This window comes from Mycosarcoma maydis, chromosome 3 (genome assembly GCF_000328475.2).
Source record: "Mycosarcoma maydis chromosome 3, whole genome shotgun sequence".
Lineage (NCBI taxonomy): Eukaryota > Fungi > Basidiomycota > Ustilaginomycetes > Ustilaginales > Mycosarcoma > Mycosarcoma maydis.
In genome coordinates, this window is record NC_026480.1 from 272,715 (window position 1) to 293,939 (window position 21,225).

The 21,225-nt window shown below is 53.1% G+C and overlaps 9 protein-coding genes across 10 annotated transcripts; 6 read left to right on the forward strand and 3 right to left on the reverse strand.

Annotated features, from left to right (window-relative positions):
• Nucleotides 1–484: 484 nt before the first annotated feature.
• UMAG_01522 (uncharacterized protein) lies at nt 485–1,501 on the reverse strand (the record flags this gene model as incomplete). The annotated part of the gene is made up of 4 exons (XM_011389255.1): nt 485–672; nt 840–998; nt 1,034–1,432; nt 1,480–1,501. The coding sequence occupies 4 exons, from the start codon at nt 1,499–1,501 to the stop codon at nt 485–487; spliced, it is 768 nt and encodes a 255-aa protein (XP_011387557.1).
• A 1,112-nt stretch (nt 1,502–2,613) lies between these two features.
• Nucleotides 2,614–4,023, forward strand: UMAG_01523 (Forkhead transcription factor required for pathogenic development; the record flags this gene model as incomplete). The annotated part of the gene is made up of 2 exons (XM_011389256.1): nt 2,614–3,150; nt 3,241–4,023. The coding sequence occupies 2 exons, from the start codon at nt 2,614–2,616 to the stop codon at nt 4,021–4,023; spliced, it is 1,320 nt and encodes a 439-aa protein (XP_011387558.1).
• Nucleotides 4,024–4,630: 607 nt separating this feature from the next.
• On the reverse strand, nt 4,631–5,656 carry UMAG_01524 (uncharacterized protein; the record flags this gene model as incomplete). The annotated part of the gene is made up of 1 exon (XM_011389257.1): nt 4,631–5,656. The coding sequence occupies one exon, from the start codon at nt 5,654–5,656 to the stop codon at nt 4,631–4,633; it is 1,026 nt and encodes a 341-aa protein (XP_011387559.1).
• Nucleotides 5,657–6,698: 1,042 nt separating this feature from the next.
• UMAG_10805 (putative snRNP G protein) lies at nt 6,699–6,962 on the forward strand (the record flags this gene model as incomplete). Its single annotated transcript, XM_011389682.1, has 1 exon — nt 6,699–6,962. One exon carries the CDS (start codon nt 6,699–6,701, stop codon nt 6,960–6,962), a length of 264 nt encoding a protein of 87 aa, XP_011387984.1.
• Nucleotides 6,963–7,805: 843 nt separating this feature from the next.
• UMAG_01526 (uncharacterized protein) lies at nt 7,806–9,224 on the forward strand (the record flags this gene model as incomplete). Of its 2 annotated transcripts, XM_011389259.1 has the most annotated exons (2): nt 7,806–8,431; nt 9,079–9,154. In XM_011389259.1, the coding sequence occupies 2 exons, from the start codon at nt 7,806–7,808 to the stop codon at nt 9,152–9,154; spliced, it is 702 nt and encodes a 233-aa protein (XP_011387561.1). The 2 variants fall into 2 exon arrangements, with proteins under 2 accessions (XP_011387561.1, XP_011387560.1); XM_011389258.1 differs by having other exon boundaries at nt 7,806–9,224.
• Nucleotides 9,225–9,892: 668 nt separating this feature from the next.
• Nucleotides 9,893–13,003, forward strand: UMAG_01527 (uncharacterized protein; the record flags this gene model as incomplete). The annotated part of the gene is made up of 1 exon (XM_011389260.1): nt 9,893–13,003. The coding sequence occupies one exon, from the start codon at nt 9,893–9,895 to the stop codon at nt 13,001–13,003; it is 3,111 nt and encodes a 1,036-aa protein (XP_011387562.1).
• A 622-nt stretch (nt 13,004–13,625) lies between these two features.
• UMAG_01528 (uncharacterized protein) lies at nt 13,626–15,386 on the reverse strand (the record flags this gene model as incomplete). Its single annotated transcript, XM_011389261.1, has 1 exon — nt 13,626–15,386. One exon carries the CDS (start codon nt 15,384–15,386, stop codon nt 13,626–13,628), a length of 1,761 nt encoding a protein of 586 aa, XP_011387563.1.
• A 2,084-nt stretch (nt 15,387–17,470) lies between these two features.
• Nucleotides 17,471–18,631, forward strand: UMAG_01529 (uncharacterized protein; the record flags this gene model as incomplete). The annotated part of the gene is made up of 1 exon (XM_011389262.1): nt 17,471–18,631. The coding sequence occupies one exon, from the start codon at nt 17,471–17,473 to the stop codon at nt 18,629–18,631; it is 1,161 nt and encodes a 386-aa protein (XP_011387564.1).
• Nucleotides 18,632–19,267: 636 nt separating this feature from the next.
• UMAG_01530 (putative phenylalanine--tRNA ligase) lies at nt 19,268–20,896 on the forward strand (the record flags this gene model as incomplete). Its single annotated transcript, XM_011389263.1, has 1 exon — nt 19,268–20,896. One exon carries the CDS (start codon nt 19,268–19,270, stop codon nt 20,894–20,896), a length of 1,629 nt encoding a protein of 542 aa, XP_011387565.1.
• Nucleotides 20,897–21,225: the final 329 nt, after the last annotated feature.

Below are 21,225 nucleotides of genomic sequence, written 5' to 3' on the forward strand. Positions count from 1 at the left end.
CTACAGAGCGCGTGGGCGAGCAAGCCGAGCGCAGCAAGGTTGGCCTTCATTCCGGATGTATCACGTCGCATGGATGAGTTTACTGGAGAATGTGAATCGAATCGTGAATACGGCGAAATTAGCGGCGAGTTGCGACGCTCTCTGATGGCGAGATTTGTGGGGCTGCGGGCTGCGCCAAACAATGACAAATGACGATGCGCTGAGGCTGTCAGCTTGCTCAAGCTTCGCAACGCTCGGACAAGTCCGCAGCCGCCAAAAAAATTCACACAACTTTGATGAGCCCTCACGAATTCCAAGACGATATGAACGCCGCCACATGTGAGCTCAGACAAACAAGCCGTCCGGACAAGAACAAGAAACAAGAAACAAGAAACGCTCGCTTCTCGCTGGCTCTTTCTGTCAAGCCCGAATCCGTCTCGTCTCGTGACCAATACAGAATCGTGAATTGTGAATCGTGAATGCCAAGATACGAGGCTTGGAGTAACTAGATTGCGCCCCACCCAATGAAACAATTTGGCGCTTTGATTGCGGACTTGTGAGGTGAGACGAGTCGTTTGTTGTCGATAACCTCTTGAGACGCTTGCTCGATCCGTGTGACATAACTTCTCTGTAGTCGTTCGCTCTTTGATGTCAACTCTGATAGCAGCCATTCTCTCGTTCCGGCGGAGATAGCTGCGATGGTGCAGAGATGACAAGGGTTCGAGAATCAATCCCTCTACCAAGTTCAAGCAAGCATGTAGGGTAGCAGACGTGATTATGCGCATTTCATTTGTATCGCCATCCATGAGTTGCGGCTCGGCTCTAGATCATCAGACAAAAACCCATGCCTTTGCGCATACCGTACTTGTACTCCAAGCCCCGATACTGCTGCACACACATGAAAGTGTGGGTGTAACAGGTAGTGGCCGGTATGAAAACGCGTTCAGACCAAAGTGCCTCATCTATGTTGTGATGTCGCTGCAATGGAGGGTGTGAAGCGCGCGGATCGATCTCGATGCCTACCTAGTATTCGCAACCACTGCGTGCGTCTCACCTGGCCCTCTTCGGAGAGCACTGGTCTGCAGTATGACAGCTCCGAGGATACGCCTTGTGACGTAGTCAATAAGCCATCCAGTCTCCAACTCGAACTCCACAGATAAGCTCCAGTTCGAGTATGAGCCTATGTTCTGAGCCACAAAAAACAGTCTCGACAATATAGTCACGCCAGGGGCAATGTGCAGCCAACGGCGCCCAAACCATGTCGTCACGAAGAGGAAACAATCCAAATCGACCAAGTAGCTGTACCTAGGCTTAGTTAGTCGATCTAGAGGCAGTATTGTAGGCACCGACTCGCCCAGATCAGCGCAGAATCCTTCAGCTTCATCTATGTGCTGCAGCTTTGCCGCGCAAGAGCGGTCGAGCACAACTCGAGAATCAAAATGCATGAGGCGGTCTAGATGATGAAGTCAAAGCAGCCACAGACAATTGTTTGAGGCTGACGAGCCTTAAGATCGACAGACATAGTCACCCCAGGTTCTCACGGCTCGAAACCAAGCATGGATGTCATCACTCATATCATTGTGCTTGTTCACGTCGCCGGTCGACGAGGTCGCAAAGGTGCTATCTCCGCCTTCAGTTGTGGCTAGACGACCCAGTTGTATGCGGCCTCATCTCCGCCCACGCTGGGCAGATCTTGGGAGCGCGGAAAACCTTAATCCAGTCCTAGTTAGGCCAGACTTGTCCGCAAACCAAGCTACGGCGGCGGTTCGGTGGGCTCGATAGTTTGCAGCAGAAGCTTGCGCTTTCAAGCGCGCCTTCTGCCAGGTACAGCTTGGTGCACTTGCTTAACACTTTTCAGGCGACGGCGATAATCACAAATGCTATCGCTTTGAATGCCCATCGTCATACGTTTTGCTTTTAAACAATCACGAATGCTTATCTGATGTCCGCAATTTCGTCCACGCGATGTTGCAAGGGTCTTGTGTCGAGATTTGCTGAGCCTTTTTCGAGCTGCGCCTGCCAACCGCGAGGGTGAAGTGGCGGGACAAACAGAAGCCAAGCTACTGCTCTTTGTTGCTCTTCTTGGTGTCGTCATTGCTGAGCTTGCTTGGCAACATGAAGTCGAGCTCGACCGTCGCTCTCTGCATGTTGATAACTCTGGAGAAGAACAAATTCGCGATGCAAGGTGCTACAGTACTTCCGTTTATGAACTGAAAAAAAAAACGAGAACGTGGTGCTGGCTGGATGCATAATCAGCTGCGGCCGCATTCCAGACCTTCCATGTCTCTCAGGCGACTACTCTTGGCACGGCGTGGCCACTAGTGAAGAGTAGCTTGCGCTGAACTCAGTCCAAGATAGTTGGCGCAGTCACACATTGGTCGATTTTTGCGCAATACGACGCAATCACAATGAATGATTCAAATCTGCTCCGAGGCTTATAAGAAGTCAACATCACTTGCTTGCTCCTATGCCTTGAGATCGTAATCTCTGCCGTCTACTTATCCAGCCTCTGTTTGGCACAGCTGAGCGTTCTGTTCGACTCACAAATCGCACCTTCGACGCTGCTTGCGGACGTTGACACAACAAACTGTATTGAGCCCATAGCTGTCGGTCACACTGCCAGACCCAAACATCATGTACTGGGCCAAGTCCCACGACTTGGTTTCCTCCATGTCAACGGGATGCTACCGCGGAACGAAGCTAATGCCGCAGACAGACAAGTTTGCGCCTCAGCAATTTGGCAATTCCAAGATCGATATCTATAACGATTCCGCAGCGGATGTGCCGACGACAATTCCACCACAGTTCGCGGATCAGGACCGTCAGCCACCGTATGAATCGCCGAAGACAAGCAAACAGAGTCCACTGGAACGTCCCGAGCGTGGCTACTTGACTTTCACTCACAGCAATCCATCTTCGTCGGCGAAGGCCACCATAGGTACCGATAGCCGATCCATGTCTCGGTGGTTCCGATCTCGGCATTTTCAAGCTGTGTGGGAGCGGCTCGATTCGGGTTCTTCCGAAACACGTCCGTCACATCCATATACGGAGCTCATTAAACTTTGCATTTTGAAGCGACCCGAGGGAAAACTCACTCTCAACCAGCTCTATCGCGACCTTGAAGACAAGTTTCCCTTCTTTGCCGCTTCGCAAAAGGGCAAAGGCTGGAAGGTGAGTCTCATTTCTGTCTCATGGGTGGCGTCACGAGCTCTCAGCTGCAACAGCTGACAAACCACGTATTCTTGTCCATTGCCAAAAAAGAACACACTTCGACACAACTTGTCAACGCAAGCCTATTTCATCAAATTGGACCGCGAGCATGGGCAGCTTGGCAAAGGGCACTACTGGGCCTACTGCCCTGATCTCGAGAAACCCACTTCGCTGGCTCAGAGCTCGGTTGTGCAGCTCTCATCTTTATGGCCTCCCTCTGTTAGCGCGACGACCGTTCTTCCTCGAGAAGAGTCTGCTCGCGAGCTCTCCAGTGCGACACACTTCAAGCACTCACTTGATTTCGATCCTTCACCTTCCACTTTGCCCCGCTTCGAGGACTACAGCCTTCGACAGGAGTGGCACGAGCTACCTCGGATTCACCATCCCCCAACCCACCGGTTGGCGCCCAAATTTCGTTCGTTCGCATCTCCAATCCCGAAGCGTCGCTCTTCTAGCCCTGCTCGACATACCAACTCACTCTCACATCATTCAAGCAACGAATCCGGGCCGACCACCAGAATGCGATCAGCGACAATCCCGACTTTCTCGAGACTATCCTTCAAAACCCCAACGCAACAGCCCTCTTCTGCGTATGACAGGCGCAGATCTGATTGTCTCTGGCAGAACAAAGATACAAATCCGCTCACATCCTCCACATCCTCCTTGTCGGACATTGTACGTGACAACAGCAACAGCAGCAGCAGCGAGTCGAGCGCGCAAAGTGACGACGCTATTTCGCGGCTTCCTCCTCTGCTCGACCTTCCTCTCCGCAGTGCTCCAGCACATCACAGCTTGGGTGACTATTACCTCTCTAACCCTATCTCGAGGCGTTAGGCCTGGGTTTCAGTTTGCTTGCGACTCGCGCAAACTAGCAACAGTGCTAACTGGGTGCTCGAGGCGGATCTCGTTTATCGAGCTTCGAAGCATTCTTCATACTCGCAAAGCCTATTCGTGCCCTGAACCCTTACCGCTGTCCCTTACGCGCTTGCTAGCAACTCCATCATTCACCATTCACAAATCTCTCGCCCTTCTTCCTCTCCGCCTCCTCCATTCACCGGACACTTTCTCCTTTGCTATCACATCTGTTACCCCGCCTCGTGCCCTGTATTCCCGTGGCTTGTTCTCGTGTCCGCTTGCTCTACATTCTGTAACCTGTTTCTCTGTGTTTTGTATTCACCCTGAAGCAATTCAACGCAATTATACCGTGATCCCAGTCGACGTGACGTGACGTGCCAGGAAAGTCATGATGAGAACGAAATTCGTTAGAAAGGCGTCCACTCATAGCAAGGGCGGACCATCGGTTTGGTCACTGTAAGATATGAGCCCTGACTGACCATCTCGGTGAAGCAGCAGTCTCATGTCTAGCTTTTCAAAGATGAAGCTTCATAAATCACTCGCCTACAAAGCAAAGACAACAGGACCACGTTTTGTAGTTGCTCGTCTAAAGAAAGTAACCGTTACGTACAGGAGCACGAGCATAGTGACTTGGGAGGTGTATAGTAGTGTTGAAGCTAGATGCTATCTGATTGAAAGCAGCATCAGTGCGCGCATCGCTAGGTGGGATGCCGCTGGCGTTAAAAATGTCGATGCCTGTCGAGTCGATTCGACGCATCAAGCAAATCTTGAGTTCGTGTGAAGTGATGTTGACAATTTTCCATTCGGCACTAGAGGGAATGTCAATTTCAAAGATAACCTCGCCGCGTTCTTTGATACACTTCTCTGAGCTTGCTCCAGAGCCATCATTGCTACTGGTGCCATCCTTCCAATTGATCCTCGGGTAAGGTGAGTGGGGCGGATGAGGTGGATGAGGGAAACCTGGAGCTGAGCATACGGGGGGACCAACTTCGCCGTCCCACACAAAAGTGACGCTCAAGCCTGCGAAAGAAGGTGCAATCTCAATACCCTGTCCGAACCAATCGAGTGGAGTTTGGATTTGAAGGGTGTTGCCAGGAATCAGATCGAAGCACTCTTGTATCCTTCCTGGACCACCGCGACGTCGAGGCGGAGGAGGGAGTGGGTGACTAAGAGGGCCATGAGGCGGCGAGCAAGGCGGATGAGAATTGCCGGACCCAAGAACAGGTAAACCATGTGGCGAAGGCCCGTCATGATCATGATGATGATAATGGTGAAGGCCGCTTCGATAAACATCACAGTCACCCTTTCTAACCCAAGTAAAGAGACTATTGTGATCAAACAGTTCAGGGCCGAAGATTGCCCAGAAGCCATTGGTACTTAAAAAAGCGACAAGAAGGGTGAACATGTACTTGAAGCCTCGTGAGAGGATCAGAACACGAGTACTACTGCGTTGCGATCCGTGCTCTTGACCGACGCAGAGCTTGAGGTGGTCTTCGTTCAAGGCGCTTTTAAAGTTGCTATCCATGCGTTCCTCGTAAGAAGTGGAGAGAAGTAGTTCTTTCTCAAGGTCCGTGTTGAAGTTCTCTTGGTCTAGGGAGGTGGGAGGAGACATTTTGGAGGGGGAATTATGGGGTTGTAACAGCACTTTGTAATGGTCGGGGTCACACTCCTGTGACTTTATGTACTTTTTTCTGGGATGCCAACGGCGATTCGCCATTTACACCCTTTTTGCACAGACGAGAGAGGAACAAACCCCCATAGCTGCGTGTGCGCTGGCTCATGGAGCCAACGAAAGCGAAGAGACATGCGCAGTGCTCGCCGTGCCTGTTGCTTGAGGTAACGTTAAGGTAGTAGTGGAGAGGCTGCCGAAATTTTAAGATAGAGACCGTCGCCGAAATCATTTCGACTGAGCCGTCAAAGACTGCTCAAATCGCCACCTCTCGACCTGTTTTGAGCACCGCCTTCGCTCACGTGGTCTTGCCTCCCCAGTACTTAGTTCCTACGTGGCCTACGCTTTGGGTCACAGGCAATTGAAAGGCAGTCTGGCGCAGAAGCCATCCGTCATGTAGTCCCCACACTCTTGGCCAGAGACCATGCGTAGTCAAAAAACCTGAGTGCGAAAGCTTCACAGCCTACAAAAGCGACCACGCGGGACTTCTTGCACGCTACCGCATGGTCAATTTGTCCATATTCTGAGCATGCCAGGACCACCAAGATTGCAGATCAGTCATTCCCCTTAGAAGACTGTCGTATGATCAAGAACTACCAGGACAGTGATGGTTGTCCGCAGACAAGCATTGATCGGCTCAGCCAATGCCTTACGGGAGAGCCTGTAAGCACCGCAAGCCAAGGCGTCTTCAGTAACCGCCTGCATGGCTCTTCCTGCTTTATCGAGACGCTGCCAGCGCCAAAAACACGCGTGACGGAAACGACGAAACGTGAAATCAGGCTTGAAATGTTAGAGACACCATCGACACATCTGTAATGGTAAGAAAAAATCGTGAATGTTGAAACAGAAATCGGGACCGAGATCCACGCGACCTGGAGGCGAGGATGCAAAGCCTGGAAGTCCTTCCTTCCTTTACGCTTTGTGTCGGACTTCTTCTCTTCACGATCTATACCTACCACTCGCGCAGCTCGAGGTACTTCGCAAGATGGCGAAAGTATCGCAACCAGAACTAAAGCGCTTCCTGGACAAGCGTATCGCTGTCAATATCCAGGGTGGTCGCAAGATTCAGGGCACTCTCCGCGGGTTCGACATGTTTCTCAACCTCGTCGTCGATGAAGCTATCGAACAGGTGCATCCCGAAGCGGGCAATCCAAACGTCTGGCAAGATGGAGATCGATGCGGAACAGTCGTAGTGCGAGGAAACAGCGTTACATCCCTCGAGGCACTAGAGAACGTCAAAACAAGGTGATCGCTCAGCCTGGTCTGGAATCGCGTTATGTACAAACGAGTTGCTCACAAGGATGAGGGACTACATCCCTATTTCGTCGTATAGCACGATACCATAAGTTTCTCTACCTGGGTCCAAGCGACTCACGCTTCGCAGCGCTCCGGTCGGCAATTTTCCGAGCAACCACACCAGGATGAGCTGCAACGTAGCACATTACATTCCCGTGGAGGACGTTGACATCCAGACATCAACGCTTGAATTCCCACAAACCATCTTGATCTGTCTCTCTGGCATCACCAAACCCTTTCTGATCATCGCTGTTGATCGAAGCTATGCCAAACAGCCTTAGACTTTGTTTACGTTTCTGTCCCGCGGCTCAGTCCGCTTTCTTCTCGATCGCAAAGTTCTTTTCATCTCATGTACACTAGATGCGACATAACCCTGACTTGCAGATACCGATGGTCCGATGTGAGTCGTCAGATGCTGTATTCACGAGCTGTGAGAGTGCATGGTTCTTGAAGACAAAGGACAAAGGACCCGAGAATTCGAGCGGTCTGCTCCACACGATCCAGCGGAAGCGAGCGAATTTCTAAGCTGGTGTCGCATCGTGATTCACGATTTTAGATTTTGACTTTTGGCTATAGAGGCTGAGTTTCAAGTTTGATTCTTTGACCACCACCATCCTTCTTGTCACCCATCTCTTGCCCACCGACCTTCACCGGCAAGGCCGTACCGCCTCTTTGACTGCAATCTGTGATCAGATCATTCCACCAGCTCGCAGCATTGGTGTCTAGGAGGCGCATCGCCAGACACGAGAAGAAAAGTCAAGCGTGCATGCTGAAGCTTTGACCGTCAAAGCACATCATGGTCAAAGACTTTGTCCATCAGTCCAGCTACGATCACTCCTGGTCCTCTTGCGTCAGGGCGTACTTCCTCAGGTATCCCAATCCCAACGCATCCCATGTTCTCTCCGTGGATGTTGTCGACCGAAGAATCGAGTACCGTCCTGTCCGCACCGGATCTTCGTCATCAGCCACTACTTCCTCGGTCACACTCGATGATCTCGATACGCAACCTTCGCAAAGAGAAACGATAGCAGTGCTTTGCACCACACGGTTGATTCTCAAGCGAGGCAATCTGCCGAAATGGGCTCCTGCAGGCCTGATGAAGAATGCGGAGAGCTTTGTTATGGAAGAGAGTGAGGTCGAGCTGGATCTGTTTCCTCCAAGAAGCAAGCCCTCTGCCAGAGACAACGAGCGTGATGAGCCTGTACATGTGGCAAGTGCGTCTCCACCTGCCTTGGAGGCTTCGAGTCTCAAGGGCCGGACAATGAACGGAAGAGCCATGCGTAGTTGGACTCGCAACCTGGACCACACCACCGTGCTCGCCGTCACCGAAGGTCTCGTCTTCAAGGAGCGATTTGGCTTCATGATGCCAGACAAGGCTGATGGCTCCAACAGGCAAGCTCAGCAGCCATTGTGGCGCTCGTACTGCAAGACGTTGACAACATCCCAGATTGAATCGCAGGTCAGCTTCGGAATGCTCAGAAGGCGAATCGAAAAGTTCGGACTGGCTCGGTTCGTTGCACACAAGGACAGTTCGCAGCAAGGCATCATGTGGACTCGAGCCCAGCTCGAAGAGGACAGCAACACATCATTTAGCTCGAGCGACGGCGAGCATGGTGTCCTGTCACGGACTTCGATGCCGCAGAAGAGATTCAAATTGCTCGAGTCGCTTCGGCCACCCTTCTTGGACGGCTATCCGCTCGGTCCCTTGCAGAAGATGAAAATGTGGTGGTATTCAGGTCACTATTCGCAAGTGAAAGAGCTGCGCGATGGCTATCTGATTGAGAGAGACGAAGAAGAAGAAGATGTCGACCCTGCCCGCAGACACTCGTCTCAAAGTGCATCGGCGGCAACCGGCAGCAGCTCAGCACTCGAGTCTGGAGCAGACAGAGCAGAAGGAACCTCAATACGATTCCGCGGAGCGGAGCAAGAAGGCCCGTGGGCAGAGCTTAGCGGTCGAAAGGGAAAGGGCGCGGTCTACAGTGATCAAGATCGTAACGTCGAGGAAGGTGTTTTGAACCGATTGCGCGCCAGATTCGGGCTGCCGATAGTACAACCTCCTAGATCTGAAGCTGCGAGGCAGGGCGTGTTTGCAAGAGCGATAGAGAGAGCGAGCATCAAAGTCAAGTCGCTGCTTGGATTCGATGATGACGAGATGCGCGCCAAGCAGCAAACCCAGGGTAGACTCGAGCGTATTGACAGAGACCGAACTGTCTAGGCTTTGATCCGGCATGCTATACTTGATTTCAATTTAGTCCTTCATCGTGATCATACCATCTGGCATGCAAACCTCGAGCGAACCAAGGTCGACCAGGCGTGAGGGTTGTTGGGCGATTCGTGATTCGTGATTCACGATTTGGCCACGTAACAATACTGTTAGATCTTTCAGACCCATCCACGGTGTGAGGATCATGGATCACGGATTGGAAGAAAGAAACGCGTGTGACGCGTAGAGTGGGATGGCGCGGAGCAGCAAAGCGTGTTGCTGGAAGGGAAAAGTCGCGAACTCGGTGCAATTTACGCGATCCCTCTCTGCAAACCAAAACACTCGTGACTTGCCCGTGCAAAGATCAGGAATCGTGAAAGTCAAAGGTAACGCTCAAACGGCTGTGTGGCCTCTTCTTGAACAACGACATCCTTCAACTTCGCACCAGTGCCTTTCGATGCCATTCCCTAAGTCGACTTCTGTATTCCATTCGTATCAGACCTCCACACTCACATTCGTTCAAGGCTATCATAGTTCCCACACCGGATCGCATCTCTTCTACTCCCATTCTCTGGCGGCGCACAACAAAGTGTCCATCGAGAATCTTCCCTCCGTTTGACGTCTTTTAGTGACCTTCAGACCAGCGCAGAACTTCTCCACTATCCAGATTCCAGTCAACAATGTCGGTAGACGCGACGGGCTCCAACGGTCCAGCACTTTCGAACGCGATTGCCTCGTCCTCGACAACTCCGGCACAACCTCGCAAGGCTGTGATGCTCAAAGGTCCTTCTCTTACATCCAAGACCTACTTCATTCCACTACCGAACACTCTCGATCAACTCTTGGCAAGGGCTGTCCAGCTTTTCCCTGTGCCTCCAGGCAAGGTACCTCATATCACGCTCGGGGCCGACGAGAGAGCCATCGTCCTAGAAGAGTCGTATGATTTCATCCGCGATCGTGAACTATTGCACTTCCGCTGGTCTGCAGAGACTCCTCGCCGCAACCTAGCCAACCGAGTCCGCTGGGACCAGCCCGCTCCTTCGACTTCTGCCAATCTTTTCCCATCCCTAGCATCGCCACAGAGCTCAGCCTCATCCTCTGACCCGGTGACAACACCATTTCTTGTTCCAGCTGCTGCAGAGGCTCTCAAGGCGCAAATGCACGATTCAGCAACATCGAAGCGCGACCTTGCGTTGGCAACGCGTGCCAACACCATCGCTAATCGCGATCCTAATATTCAGTTTGGCGAAGGTGGCGCCGCGCGAAAGGCACACGCCCAGAGAGTCCTCGCAGAACAGCAACGCAAGCGAGAGGAAGAACACTCCGCAGATACTCTCGGAACTGCGCCTGTCATTCCAGAAGCTGACCAAGAACCTACCATTGACGCTGACCCCGAAGCAACCGTCAAGGCAGCAATTCAACTTGCTTCAACTTCGGCCTCTGTGGACAACGTAGAGGAGCTTTCCACGCCCGCATCCGCATCTGCCACTGCCACTACCACTACCGCAGACGCATCGGCTGAAGGCCAAGAAGCGGACGCGACGGTGTCTGGCAATGGCAGCGACCAGGCCGAGCCTTGTACTTCAACAGACACGTCGGACTTGCCTCCTTCTTCATCGAATTCTACGGCCTCCGAAGTTTCGCTTGCGCCTGCCTCGGTCGCACTAGCTATCGCTTCGCCTCCTCGCAAGAAGCATGTCGACAATGGAGGCCTCGACACGCCGCCCTCCAGCGGAAGTCGCTCGAACTCACCTTTCCACAGCTCGAACCGCTCCCTCGGCAGCAACAGGCCTCTCGACCATCGTATGCGTGTAGAGGTCGACGACGAGCCTTCAAGCTCTCCCATGTCTTCCCCCACGCGTGACGTATCTTCGCGCTACCGAGGTGCATTGCCGGCCATGGACATGGCCGGTCTCTCCAAGAGTGTCACAGCAGCACCGCTTGTTGCGGATGCAGAGCAAAGGGAGTCACAATCCGTCAATGAGACGATTGCCTCTGAGCTTGTCGCTAAGGCCATCAGTTCTGCTGACGAACAAACGGACGCTGTAATGCCGGCCCAGCAACAGCTCGATCTCGCTCGCGAGGAGCCCGTGGTATCAACATCAGACGCGCAGAGCGTCGCTGTCACTGCTGAGTCAAAGCCAGTCGACAGCCAGGCCAACGATCGCGAGCTGAAGCGCATCTATAGCTTCCTCTCGAACCTTGTTTCTCAGCTCCTCTCGCACAAGGCAAATTCGGCTTTCCAGCGACCAATGGGTGCCGAATTTGAGCAATTCTCAGCTCGAAGCTCGCGGCCTGTCGATCTCTTCACCATGCGCGACAGCCTCGCTTCTCGCAAGTACGGCAGCCAGCACCTTGAAGGTCGTATGGCTGCCAACGCGGTCGTCACCGACTTTGAGGCCGACCTCACGCTTCTCTACACCAACGCGAGGCGATTCTTTGGTGTCCGCTCGCCCCAAGCAGAATGTGTCGAGCATCTCGAAAAATTTAGTCGGTCGTTTCTGAACGAATGGAAGCGCACACAGGGAAGCGCAGCTCAGGCCAAGCAAGGTGCGGCGCAGCCCGCATCGGATGTCGCTGCAATGATGCACCTTTACCGCAGCCCAGGCTCGAGGTCGGAGAAGCATCCCGCATCTTCCGCGTTCCCTATGTTGCTGACTCCGAGCTCCTCAGCCGTGAACAGTGGTGCTGCCAGTTCGTCAGCAAAGAAGACAGTGGGTATCAACGGACAGCCACTCGCCAACACAATTGGTCTGATGCGACGACCGGATCTCACATTCAAGCGTAACGCCTCGTACGAAGGAGCTACAGCCGTTGGCAAGAGACCAGCGCAGCAACCCAAGAATGTAACAAGCGAGGCCTTCGAGCGTGCGATCCGCGCCGCTACCTCCAATCCGCCGCAGACAGAGCGAGTGAAAGCACGGCAGCAAGTGATGGCGCCCTTCGCCACTCGTTCAGTCATTGAAACAGACTTCATGGCCCGACCTCCTTCCCAGCAGCAGCAGCAGCAGCAAAACGAGGCATCGCCGACATCACTCGCACGTACACCCACAACAGCTGGCAACAAGAGGAAGCACGTTGAAGCGACCCTGAACGACATTGCCGTCGATGGCACTCGTTCGCCATCGGTCTCACCACCCACTTCGCCCTCGCCCACCAAGCGCACCCAGCAGCCGGTGCTGACACTCAAGCTGTCCAAATCGGCCAATCGAAGGAGCAACAAGAAAAAGGCACGACAGGCAGCAGCAGCAGCTGCTGCTGCCGCCGCTGCCGCCACTGCCAAAGCAGCAGCCGCAGAGCTGACTGAACAGGAACGTTCCAAAATTTGGGCCGCTGATGCAGATGAGGAGAAGCATGTGCTCGAGTTGATCGCACCCTTGCCGCGACCAGCCAAGCGCGCACGTGCCAGTCAAGAGGCAACCAAGAGCGTCGGGAACCGACCAGCGGTGTCGAAAAAGCAGAGCAAGGGCAACGGCAAGAATACTGGGACTTCCACCAGTGAAGTTGTCGATCATGCGGTCGTCGATTTGCCTGCGATCCCTCAAACGCCCAGCGGTCGGATGCTGCGTCCACGGCGCACCAGCACAAGTATCAACAGCGAGCAAGATAGCGTGCCTCCGCCCACCACACCACCGAGAAGCATGAGGAAAGCTAAAGCCGCGCTTCACCCAGCAGAGTCTTTTGAGGAGCCCTGCACACTGGTGAAGGAGACGATCGAGCTGGATGGGTTCGAAGTGACCAGTTCCCGTAGAAGGTCTTCGCGCCAGAGAAAGCCGGTCAACCTCGATTGAAAAAAGGTCTTGATCCATTCGCGAATACTTGCGGACATTGATCAGTACATCAGAAAGAATTTTAGACGTAACTTACATTCGGTTCTACCAATCATCCAGTCATCAGTGCTTTCTTCTGATCAATCGTCTCGCGTCTACTCCCGCATCAATAGGCTGATGCGCTGTTTATGAGCGATGGCCAGACGTGTTCAGGGCTCAGGCTTTGCAGTCACCTCATCTTTTTGTCACTCCGGAGAATCGACTCACGACTTGAACACGGGTAAAAGGGCGAGGAGAAACTCAGGTCGGGATGGGAGACAGACCAGCAGCTTTTGATATGTGCCCGTTCATTCGCAGTCACTGATGCAGAGAGTTCTTGGGCAGATACTCGGAGAAAAACCCAAGGTTGTTAGCATGGCCATCAAAAACTTGACTGGCAACCGTGAATGACGACGCTATCTAGGGAAATAACACACACGATATGACTGCTGAGATCATTTTTAATTTAGATCATTCAGCACGTACAACGTTACGCACTGCGTGTCATGAAAGAGTAAGCCTCTGAGCTCTAGCATTTCGTTGAGAAGGCGGGATAGCAGTTGAAAGCTGATAAGGGCTTCCAGGTGGTCAATGTCAGACAAAGCTAGTGAACGAATAGGACATCTAAGCGCTTGGCGCCCTTGTCCTTGGTCGTAAGTTTGTACTGCAGCTTTTCGTCGGCGCTGAGGCTGTCCCAAACGCGAAGCTTCTGCTTGTTGCGTCGGATGTAGTATAGCTTGACGAGCCAGCAAAGGACGATGGAAAGCGCAGCGAGCGAGATAAGCGCCAGATTTCCCTTGCGATAGTAAGGTTTGTCGCCATTCGTGTAGACTCGAGTCGACAGAATCGAGCCTACTTGAACCGACATGTTGTAGAGACAGAGTGACACCGCACGATTTCGGACCGACTGCGAATTTTGTGAAACCCAGCCGATAAGGAAGGGGTGGCAGTACGGTACCGAGGTAAGCACTGTGATTAATGCATATCGAACCCAGTTGTAGTGGTTCGTCGAGCTTTCTTTGAGCAGGTATAGCGGGATCAGGAAACTTATATTCCAAACGTTGGAAAGTGAGGCGAGGATGCTCCTCTCGTTGAGCCTAGCCGAAAGCCACGTGTACGGAATAGTGTTCAGGGCAAAGAAAAACTGGGATGGAATGGCGAGCAAGTTGGACTTGAGCGTGGTATAACCCAACTGTCTGAGGATAAGGGAGAGGTAGGTTTGAGGAGGCGAATAGGGAATGAAGACCACGAGACCAAGCAGGTATACGGGCCACAAGTCCTTCTCGCCTAAGGCTTGCCAAACGGCACTGGAAGTCAAGCCCTCGCGGTTGTTCATATCTCCCTTGGTAGGGTCGTCACGGAGGACACGGTTGACGATGATTTTTTCTTCCCTTTCGTTGAACCAGCCGTTCTTTCCGCGGAGAAAGCCTTTGGTTTTCGTGGGACTTGGCGCGAGCATGAAGAAGGAGAGGATACCGATAACACCCGTGATCAGGCCTTCGAAGCCAAAGAGATATTGCCATCCCGCTACTCCGTTGAGTCCACGGAGCTCAAGAAATCCGGCGGCGAGAAGCGATCCGACGATCTGACTGAGACCAAGGACGGTGTAGAACCAGCTCAGTCGCGTGTTGAGCTCCTTACCAGTGTACCAGTACGAGATGTATAGAATCTGATCAGGCAAGAAACCACCCTGCGCAAGCCCTTGCAAAGCACGGGTGACGAAGAAGCCAGCCTTGTTGGTCAAGGCTGCCTGGCTCGCCGAGATGATGCTCCAAGATACGATCTGTGTTGGAACCCAAACATCGGCACCGAGCTTCTTGGAGATCAATCCGGAAGGTAATTCAGCGCTAAGAAAAGCCAGCAGATAGATGACTTGGCCGTTGTTGAAGTCGTTCTGGTTCATGCCGAGATCGGACAAAAAGTTGTCGGCGATGGCACGGTTGATGTTCTTGCGGATCAGGTCCAGTGACATGAACATGACCCAGCTCCATGCCAGAATTCTGAAGTCCACTTTTCGGATCACCCTGTTCTCCTCTTCCACGGTCCACTCGAATGACGGATCGAAACGGTGTCGGTTCTCGTACTTGGTCGACTCGTACAGTTGACGCCAGTGTTGAGCTACTTTCTCATCTTGAAAGACGTGGCTGCGGCTGAGTGGGGCAATTGAATCGTCAACAAGAGACTCGGTGTTGCTAGGGCTACTATGCGACCAATTGATGTCGGATGTGGACCCTTTGTCCTCATCAGTGAAGCTCGAGGTTCCCGAGACATTCTGGGAGGTGGCCTGGGTGATGTCGACAGCCGCGTTCGGGGCGCTTATGGTGACTGGTGGTGCATCCTTGGCTAGACGAGGGAGCGCGCTCATCGCTGCGATATGGTCTCAAGCAGAGAGGCGAGGGGGATACTAAGAATGGCAAAAGAAATACGATTCGCGAATCTTCTTTACCCCGCTTTATAACTTGCCGCGTTTGCGAAAGATACTGGCTGGTTTCGAAAGAAGCGCAAACCAAAGAGCGCTAGAAGAGTGAACCTTCTGCTACGTTAGTCGTGTGAGTTCTTTGCTCATACACGAGGCATACACAGGCCGATTGCTCTGTACACCTGTTGAATCTGTGCAAGGCACAGTCACTGCACTGACTCGGCTTCTATGCGATCTTCCTTGGGGATGTGCGACATGATGGGCGTGGGCGGCGGGCGGCGGGCGGCTCGCGATAAGCACCGCTTCTTCCAACTTGCTTACATGGACAGTTGTGATAGGGCGGAGAGTCTTCTGTCGCCATTTGGAAAGTCAGGCACGAGCAATTTGGTGCTAACATTCTTATAGCGGCACAGAAGACGGAAGCACGGAATGGCCACGAGGTAAAGCTTCGTCGTGAATGATGGACTTGATCGGAACTTTTGCGTGATGAAGGCACTAAACACCGTAAGATGAGCTAAGGTTCAGAAGCAGCAGCCGCGTGGCTCGTATGTGAAAGGAGTCACTTGACCGATACCGAAACGTACTATATTGCGTTAGAGAGGGCTCGAGCTGAGCTTTAGAACCCGTTTTGAAGGCCGATGCCAAGATCCTCACGACATGTGAGCAAAGAGTCTGTCCAGCACGGGCATCTGTAGACAGAACCAACACTACAGCGAAGCAGAGCAGGAAGGCGGGTAAGAAGCGCCAGCGCCTAGAAAACGGAGAGCATTACGGATGACAAGACAGTCCAAATCTCGAGGCTCTGCCAAGCGATTGCACCTTGCGGCGCTAGATGCCACGGTCGCCACAGCAAGTGTGCTGGAGGGAGCAACTTCTGTAAACGGCGAATGTCGAATACGACTCACGACTTTCGCTAAACGTTATTTGACGTGCAGAGGGCCGAATCTGACGTGCACCGACCAAAATACGCGTGCCCGCGTTGGAAATGGCAAAAGTCTGAGTTGAATGTCGTGATTTACACGATTGGTTGCTGACGTAACTCATCACTGCTGCCATCTTGGGTGATAATAAGTTTCCTGTCCGAAGAACCTAGAAAGGGACTACGTTAGCTCGCATTTCACTTGGTCTGATCTTCTTTTGTTCGAGTCTGCCGTCGGCCCGACTCTAGCATACCAGGCGGCAATCGTGAATGTGTCACCAGGCGAACTCCATTCCCACTGGGCACCCGATGCTCACGACTAGGCAGTCACAAGCTCGTGCCAGCCACAATTCGCCTCAGTCGCAGCAATTCGCGCGTTTCCTAATCCCGATCGCCAAAGTTCGACAAGCTAATTCTCCATCGCTCAATCGTGATTATCACATGACCGCCACCACTCGAGCAGCTGTTGGCGCAGAGTCTCGCGTATAGCAAAAACGGCGCATTCTGTGGTTTGTTCATAAACTTGCACAAGAGCCGACTGTCAGCTAAAGAAGAAGATCTCGATCATCAAGGGTGAGGAAGTGCGAGGGAATGTGTGAGCAAAAGGTCGTGTTCCTGCGCCTTTAAGATCCCCGGAAGGTAGGTGCAAGAACATAGAAGACCTCCTCGTTGCATCCATAGAGGTGCCGATCTAGTTCGTCGAGATAGAGGAGCAAGGGGTAGATGATTGCCCCATGTTCCCACAATACGAGAACGTCAATGAGTTAGGGAGAAGAGAGGAGGCCTCCTGAGCTCGATTCGAAACCCATATCTTTTCTTCTCAACTCAACCTGAATTTCCGAGTTCCGCTTGCTTCTGCAGATAAAAAATCCTACACACACACGTGACGCGACGGCTGCGTGCGAGATTATTGCACATAAGTTAACATTAGTCGATCACACACCGCCAAAGCCGTGGAGGGTTAGGGCCTCTGCATTCACGATTTGCAGCTGCAGTCGTGAGTAATTCTCACTGCCTGCAGGGCGCGTATTGCTCTTTCACCTACCTCATCCATCTTCGATTCTTCCCTGCCATCCTTGGCGCCGTCACAACCACACATCCGTCTCGGGTCATGTCGCACGCGTCTCCATCAGTCACCGCACCCATCTCGGGTCCGCAGTCCGCACGCGTCGGTCAACCACCGGCACCTTCGGCCTCCTTGGTCGCAAAGTACAGAGGCGCAACCGTCGAGGATCTCCAAGTGCCTCCCGCCATCTCGGTTCCTCGCTCCACCTCTATTACCTCTGCTCTCCGTGTGGCGCTCGATCATGACTACTCGCAGCTCCCGCTCGTCAGTGATAAGAACAGAAAGTTACTCGGATACGTGCAGAAGGATCGCCTAGAGGAGCAGGTCAAGGGCGGCAGCGGTGACAAGTCGGTGGCCACGATCATGACCAAGTTCTCCGGTGGCGCTTCTCCATCTTCTTCTTCAGCGGGTGTTGCAGCCACGTATACCGTCATCACTCCGGACACGGGTCTGGCCGAGCTCGAAGTTTTCCTTCAGTCTCAACCTTTTGCCTTTATCACCGACCCAGGCAGAGCCTTTGTTCTTGGCGTAGCTACGCAAGAGGACCTCTCCAAATATGTCTCGAGACGTGGCCTTGACGGTATTCGATCCGGTGCTGCCACTCCGACACAAGCTACCACATCGACTACTGCTGCTACCGAAGTAGACAACGACGAGCCCATGCCGTCTACCTCTGTTGGTGTTCCTGCTGGCCAGGCATCCGCATCCTCTTCATCTGCTGCTGCTGCCACTGCTGCAGCCTCGTCAACGCAGGTCTCAACTCAACCCGTCCTGACGCGTCGCGAAGAGGAGGAAGCGAGAAAAGACCGCACGCTCGCCGAATTTATGCAGCTTCTCGACGGATACACGCCTTTGATACCCGACCAGGTTACCGACTTTTACCTTGAAAAGGTAGGCTTCGAATGTCACGATCCAAGACTGAAGAGGCTTCTATCGTTGGCAGCTGAAAAGTTCGTCAGCGACATTGCGGCAGATGCTTTCCAGTACGCGCGCATTCGAACCAACGCCGGCCCAGGAGGTCGTCCTCGTGGTCAGGTTGGTGCAGGCGCCGCGGGAGCCAGTGGCGCTGCGGCTGGTGGTGCAACAGGCGGTGCAGCTCCTGCCGGCGCAAGGGATCGCTCCAGGACCGTGCTCACAATGGACGATCTGTCTGCCGCTCTTGGCGAGTATGGCATCAATGCACGCCGGGCCGAATATTTCCGCTAGTTTCATCGTATACCTACCTACATCGAACAAGTACCAAAGACAAGGCTCTAAGCAAGCGATATGTGATTGCGAGAATAGCGTGTCGCCACTTGTCGCCCTTGCGAGGCATTGCGCTGAGAGGCAGGGTCAACGATCCGTACAGGGCAAAGCATCGTGCATGAAGCATGAAGCGAATCTGTAAATCACGGAATCACGAATCACGATTTGTGACTTTTCATTTTGAGTGTTAGAGTGAGATTTGCGCACGTGATTGAGTCTTTCGCACGAATTATTCGAGATTGGCAGTATCCACGATTGTGACTCAAAGGGAGGATCAAAGGAAAAGTGGAAAAGTGCCATATAATTTGGCGTTGTTGGAAGAAAGCACACCCGTGACCTGACACAACTGTGAAGTGTACCACCTTCGTGTCACAATCTTTCGCTCGATACCTCCTCGATCTCATCGCACACCGCTGTCCATCTTCGTCACGACTCATCTACTGGATTGAAAACGTAAAGGTCATATTGCCTCCGTGTTCTTGGAGCTACAGCCATCATCTCCACCCAGTCTGTACGGCAGAAGACGTATCTGTTCAGCACAATCCGCTAGAATCTAGTCACCCGAACGCAATCTCGACTCGTCGACAAGTTCCAGCAATGCCAGCGCCACAAAGATTGACCGGCGAGCCAACCGCAGAGACAGTGCTCGCAGCCCTCGATGCCGCTCCCAGCGGCAAGATCGAGGACACCCGATTGATTGCACCGGAGGTCTCGACAGCTGCAGCAGACCAGCAGTCCGACCCAGTCAAGCGATCCGAAGCCAATGAGGCTGTATTCAGAGAGCGCGCTCAATGGCAGCTCGCTCTTTCGGATGTGCTCAAGTCGCTTCTCAGCAAGGAGATGGTGGTCATGGAGAAGCTAGAAGAAACCACTTCTGCTCCACTTCCAGATGGTTTTGTCTTATTGCAGAACGGCTCGCCAGAGATCCGCCTGGTTAAGGCACTGCCCAACGAAGAGGGTGTCGGCAGATCGATTAGCGACCTCAAGGAGCTTTTGGGCGCCGACACGCTCAAGAACGGGCAGAGCAATGCTTTCCGCAACAAGTGGGCCAAAAAGCTTCCAGACGGCACTTTCGGGAGGACTGAGGCGACACTCGGTAAATCAGACGCAGAGCTGCGTGACGAGATCCAAGAACAGATTGCCGAAGTGCTCAAGACCGGCACAGTCGCCGCTGCCGATGCTGCTGCAACCGACAAGAAGCTCGCCGAGCTTCGTAAGCGCAAGTTGGTAGCCACACGCAAGCTGGTCTACTTTTCCATCGCCAAAGGTTCGCAGTTCTCGCTAACCGTGCAGAAGCTCGAAACGGACCTCACCTTTGAGATGCTTCAATCCGGATCGTGGAAGGAGGCTCCTTTCAAAAAATACAACTTCGACGCTGAAGGTGCCGTGCCTGCTTCCGGTGCATTGCATCCTCTGCTGAAGGTGAGGGAGGAGTTCCGCAACATCTTCTTCGAGATGGGCTTCACCGAAATGGCGACGGACCGATTCGTCGAGTCGTCCTTCTGGTGTTTCGATTCGCTTTTTGTGCCACAGCAGCACCCGGCGAGAGACGTGCAGGACACGTTCTTCATCAAGGACCCACCGTACGCTAAGCACATTCCCGAAGACTATCTGAAGCGCGTCACTCAGGTACACCAGGAGGGCGGTTTTGGTTCGGTTGGCTACCGCTATCCTTTCGACCGCAAAGTGACCGAGAAGCTCGTACTTCGAACGCACACCACGGCTGTTTCGTCGGCTATGCTGTACAAGCTGGCGAATCAACCGGGTGGGTTCAAGCCTGCCAAGCTCTTCTCGATCGACCGCGTTTTCCGTAACGAAGCCGTGGATGCTACGCACTTGGCCGAATTTCACCAAGTGGAAGGTGTGGTCGCTGACTACAACATTACCCTTGGCGACCTGATCGGATTCATGGAGGTCTTCTTCAAGAAGATGGGCGTCACCAACCTCCGTTTCAAGCCGGCTTACAACCCGTACACCGAACCCTCGCTCGAGATCTTCTCGTATCACCAGGGTCTCAAGAAATGGGTCGAGGTTGGTAACTCGGGCATGTTCCGTCCCGAGATGTTGAGACCCATGGGTTTGCCCGACGGTGTCAACGTCTTGGGTTGGGGTTTGAGTTTGGAACGCCCCACAATGATCCGTTATGCTGTTAAAGATATTAGGGAGTTGGTCGGTCACAAGGTGCCGATTTCCAGCGTCGAGAATGCTCCCGCTACCAGGTTCTAGATCTGCTGTTGCCAGTCGATCCTGGAGCACACGCAGGGTAATGTCAAGATCTATTCATTTTGCTGGACATGGGTGTAGTGAAGCCCAGAGACATGTGCCAGTGGATGTTGTGATTTTTGCTTCAGTCTCAGAGTGCAGCACGTACAGTAAAAGTGAGCTGAGGCAACGAGAGGCAAATTTAAGAATCACAAATGACGACAAACTCAAGCAAGCCATTTGTGAAGCTTTCCTTCTTCAGCCAATGTGAGGTTTAGAAGGAGGGTGACATTGGTTGAGCGCTGCATAGTGCTGTGGAAAGAGGGACTACGAGTGTCTTCTGCGTTAGGTGC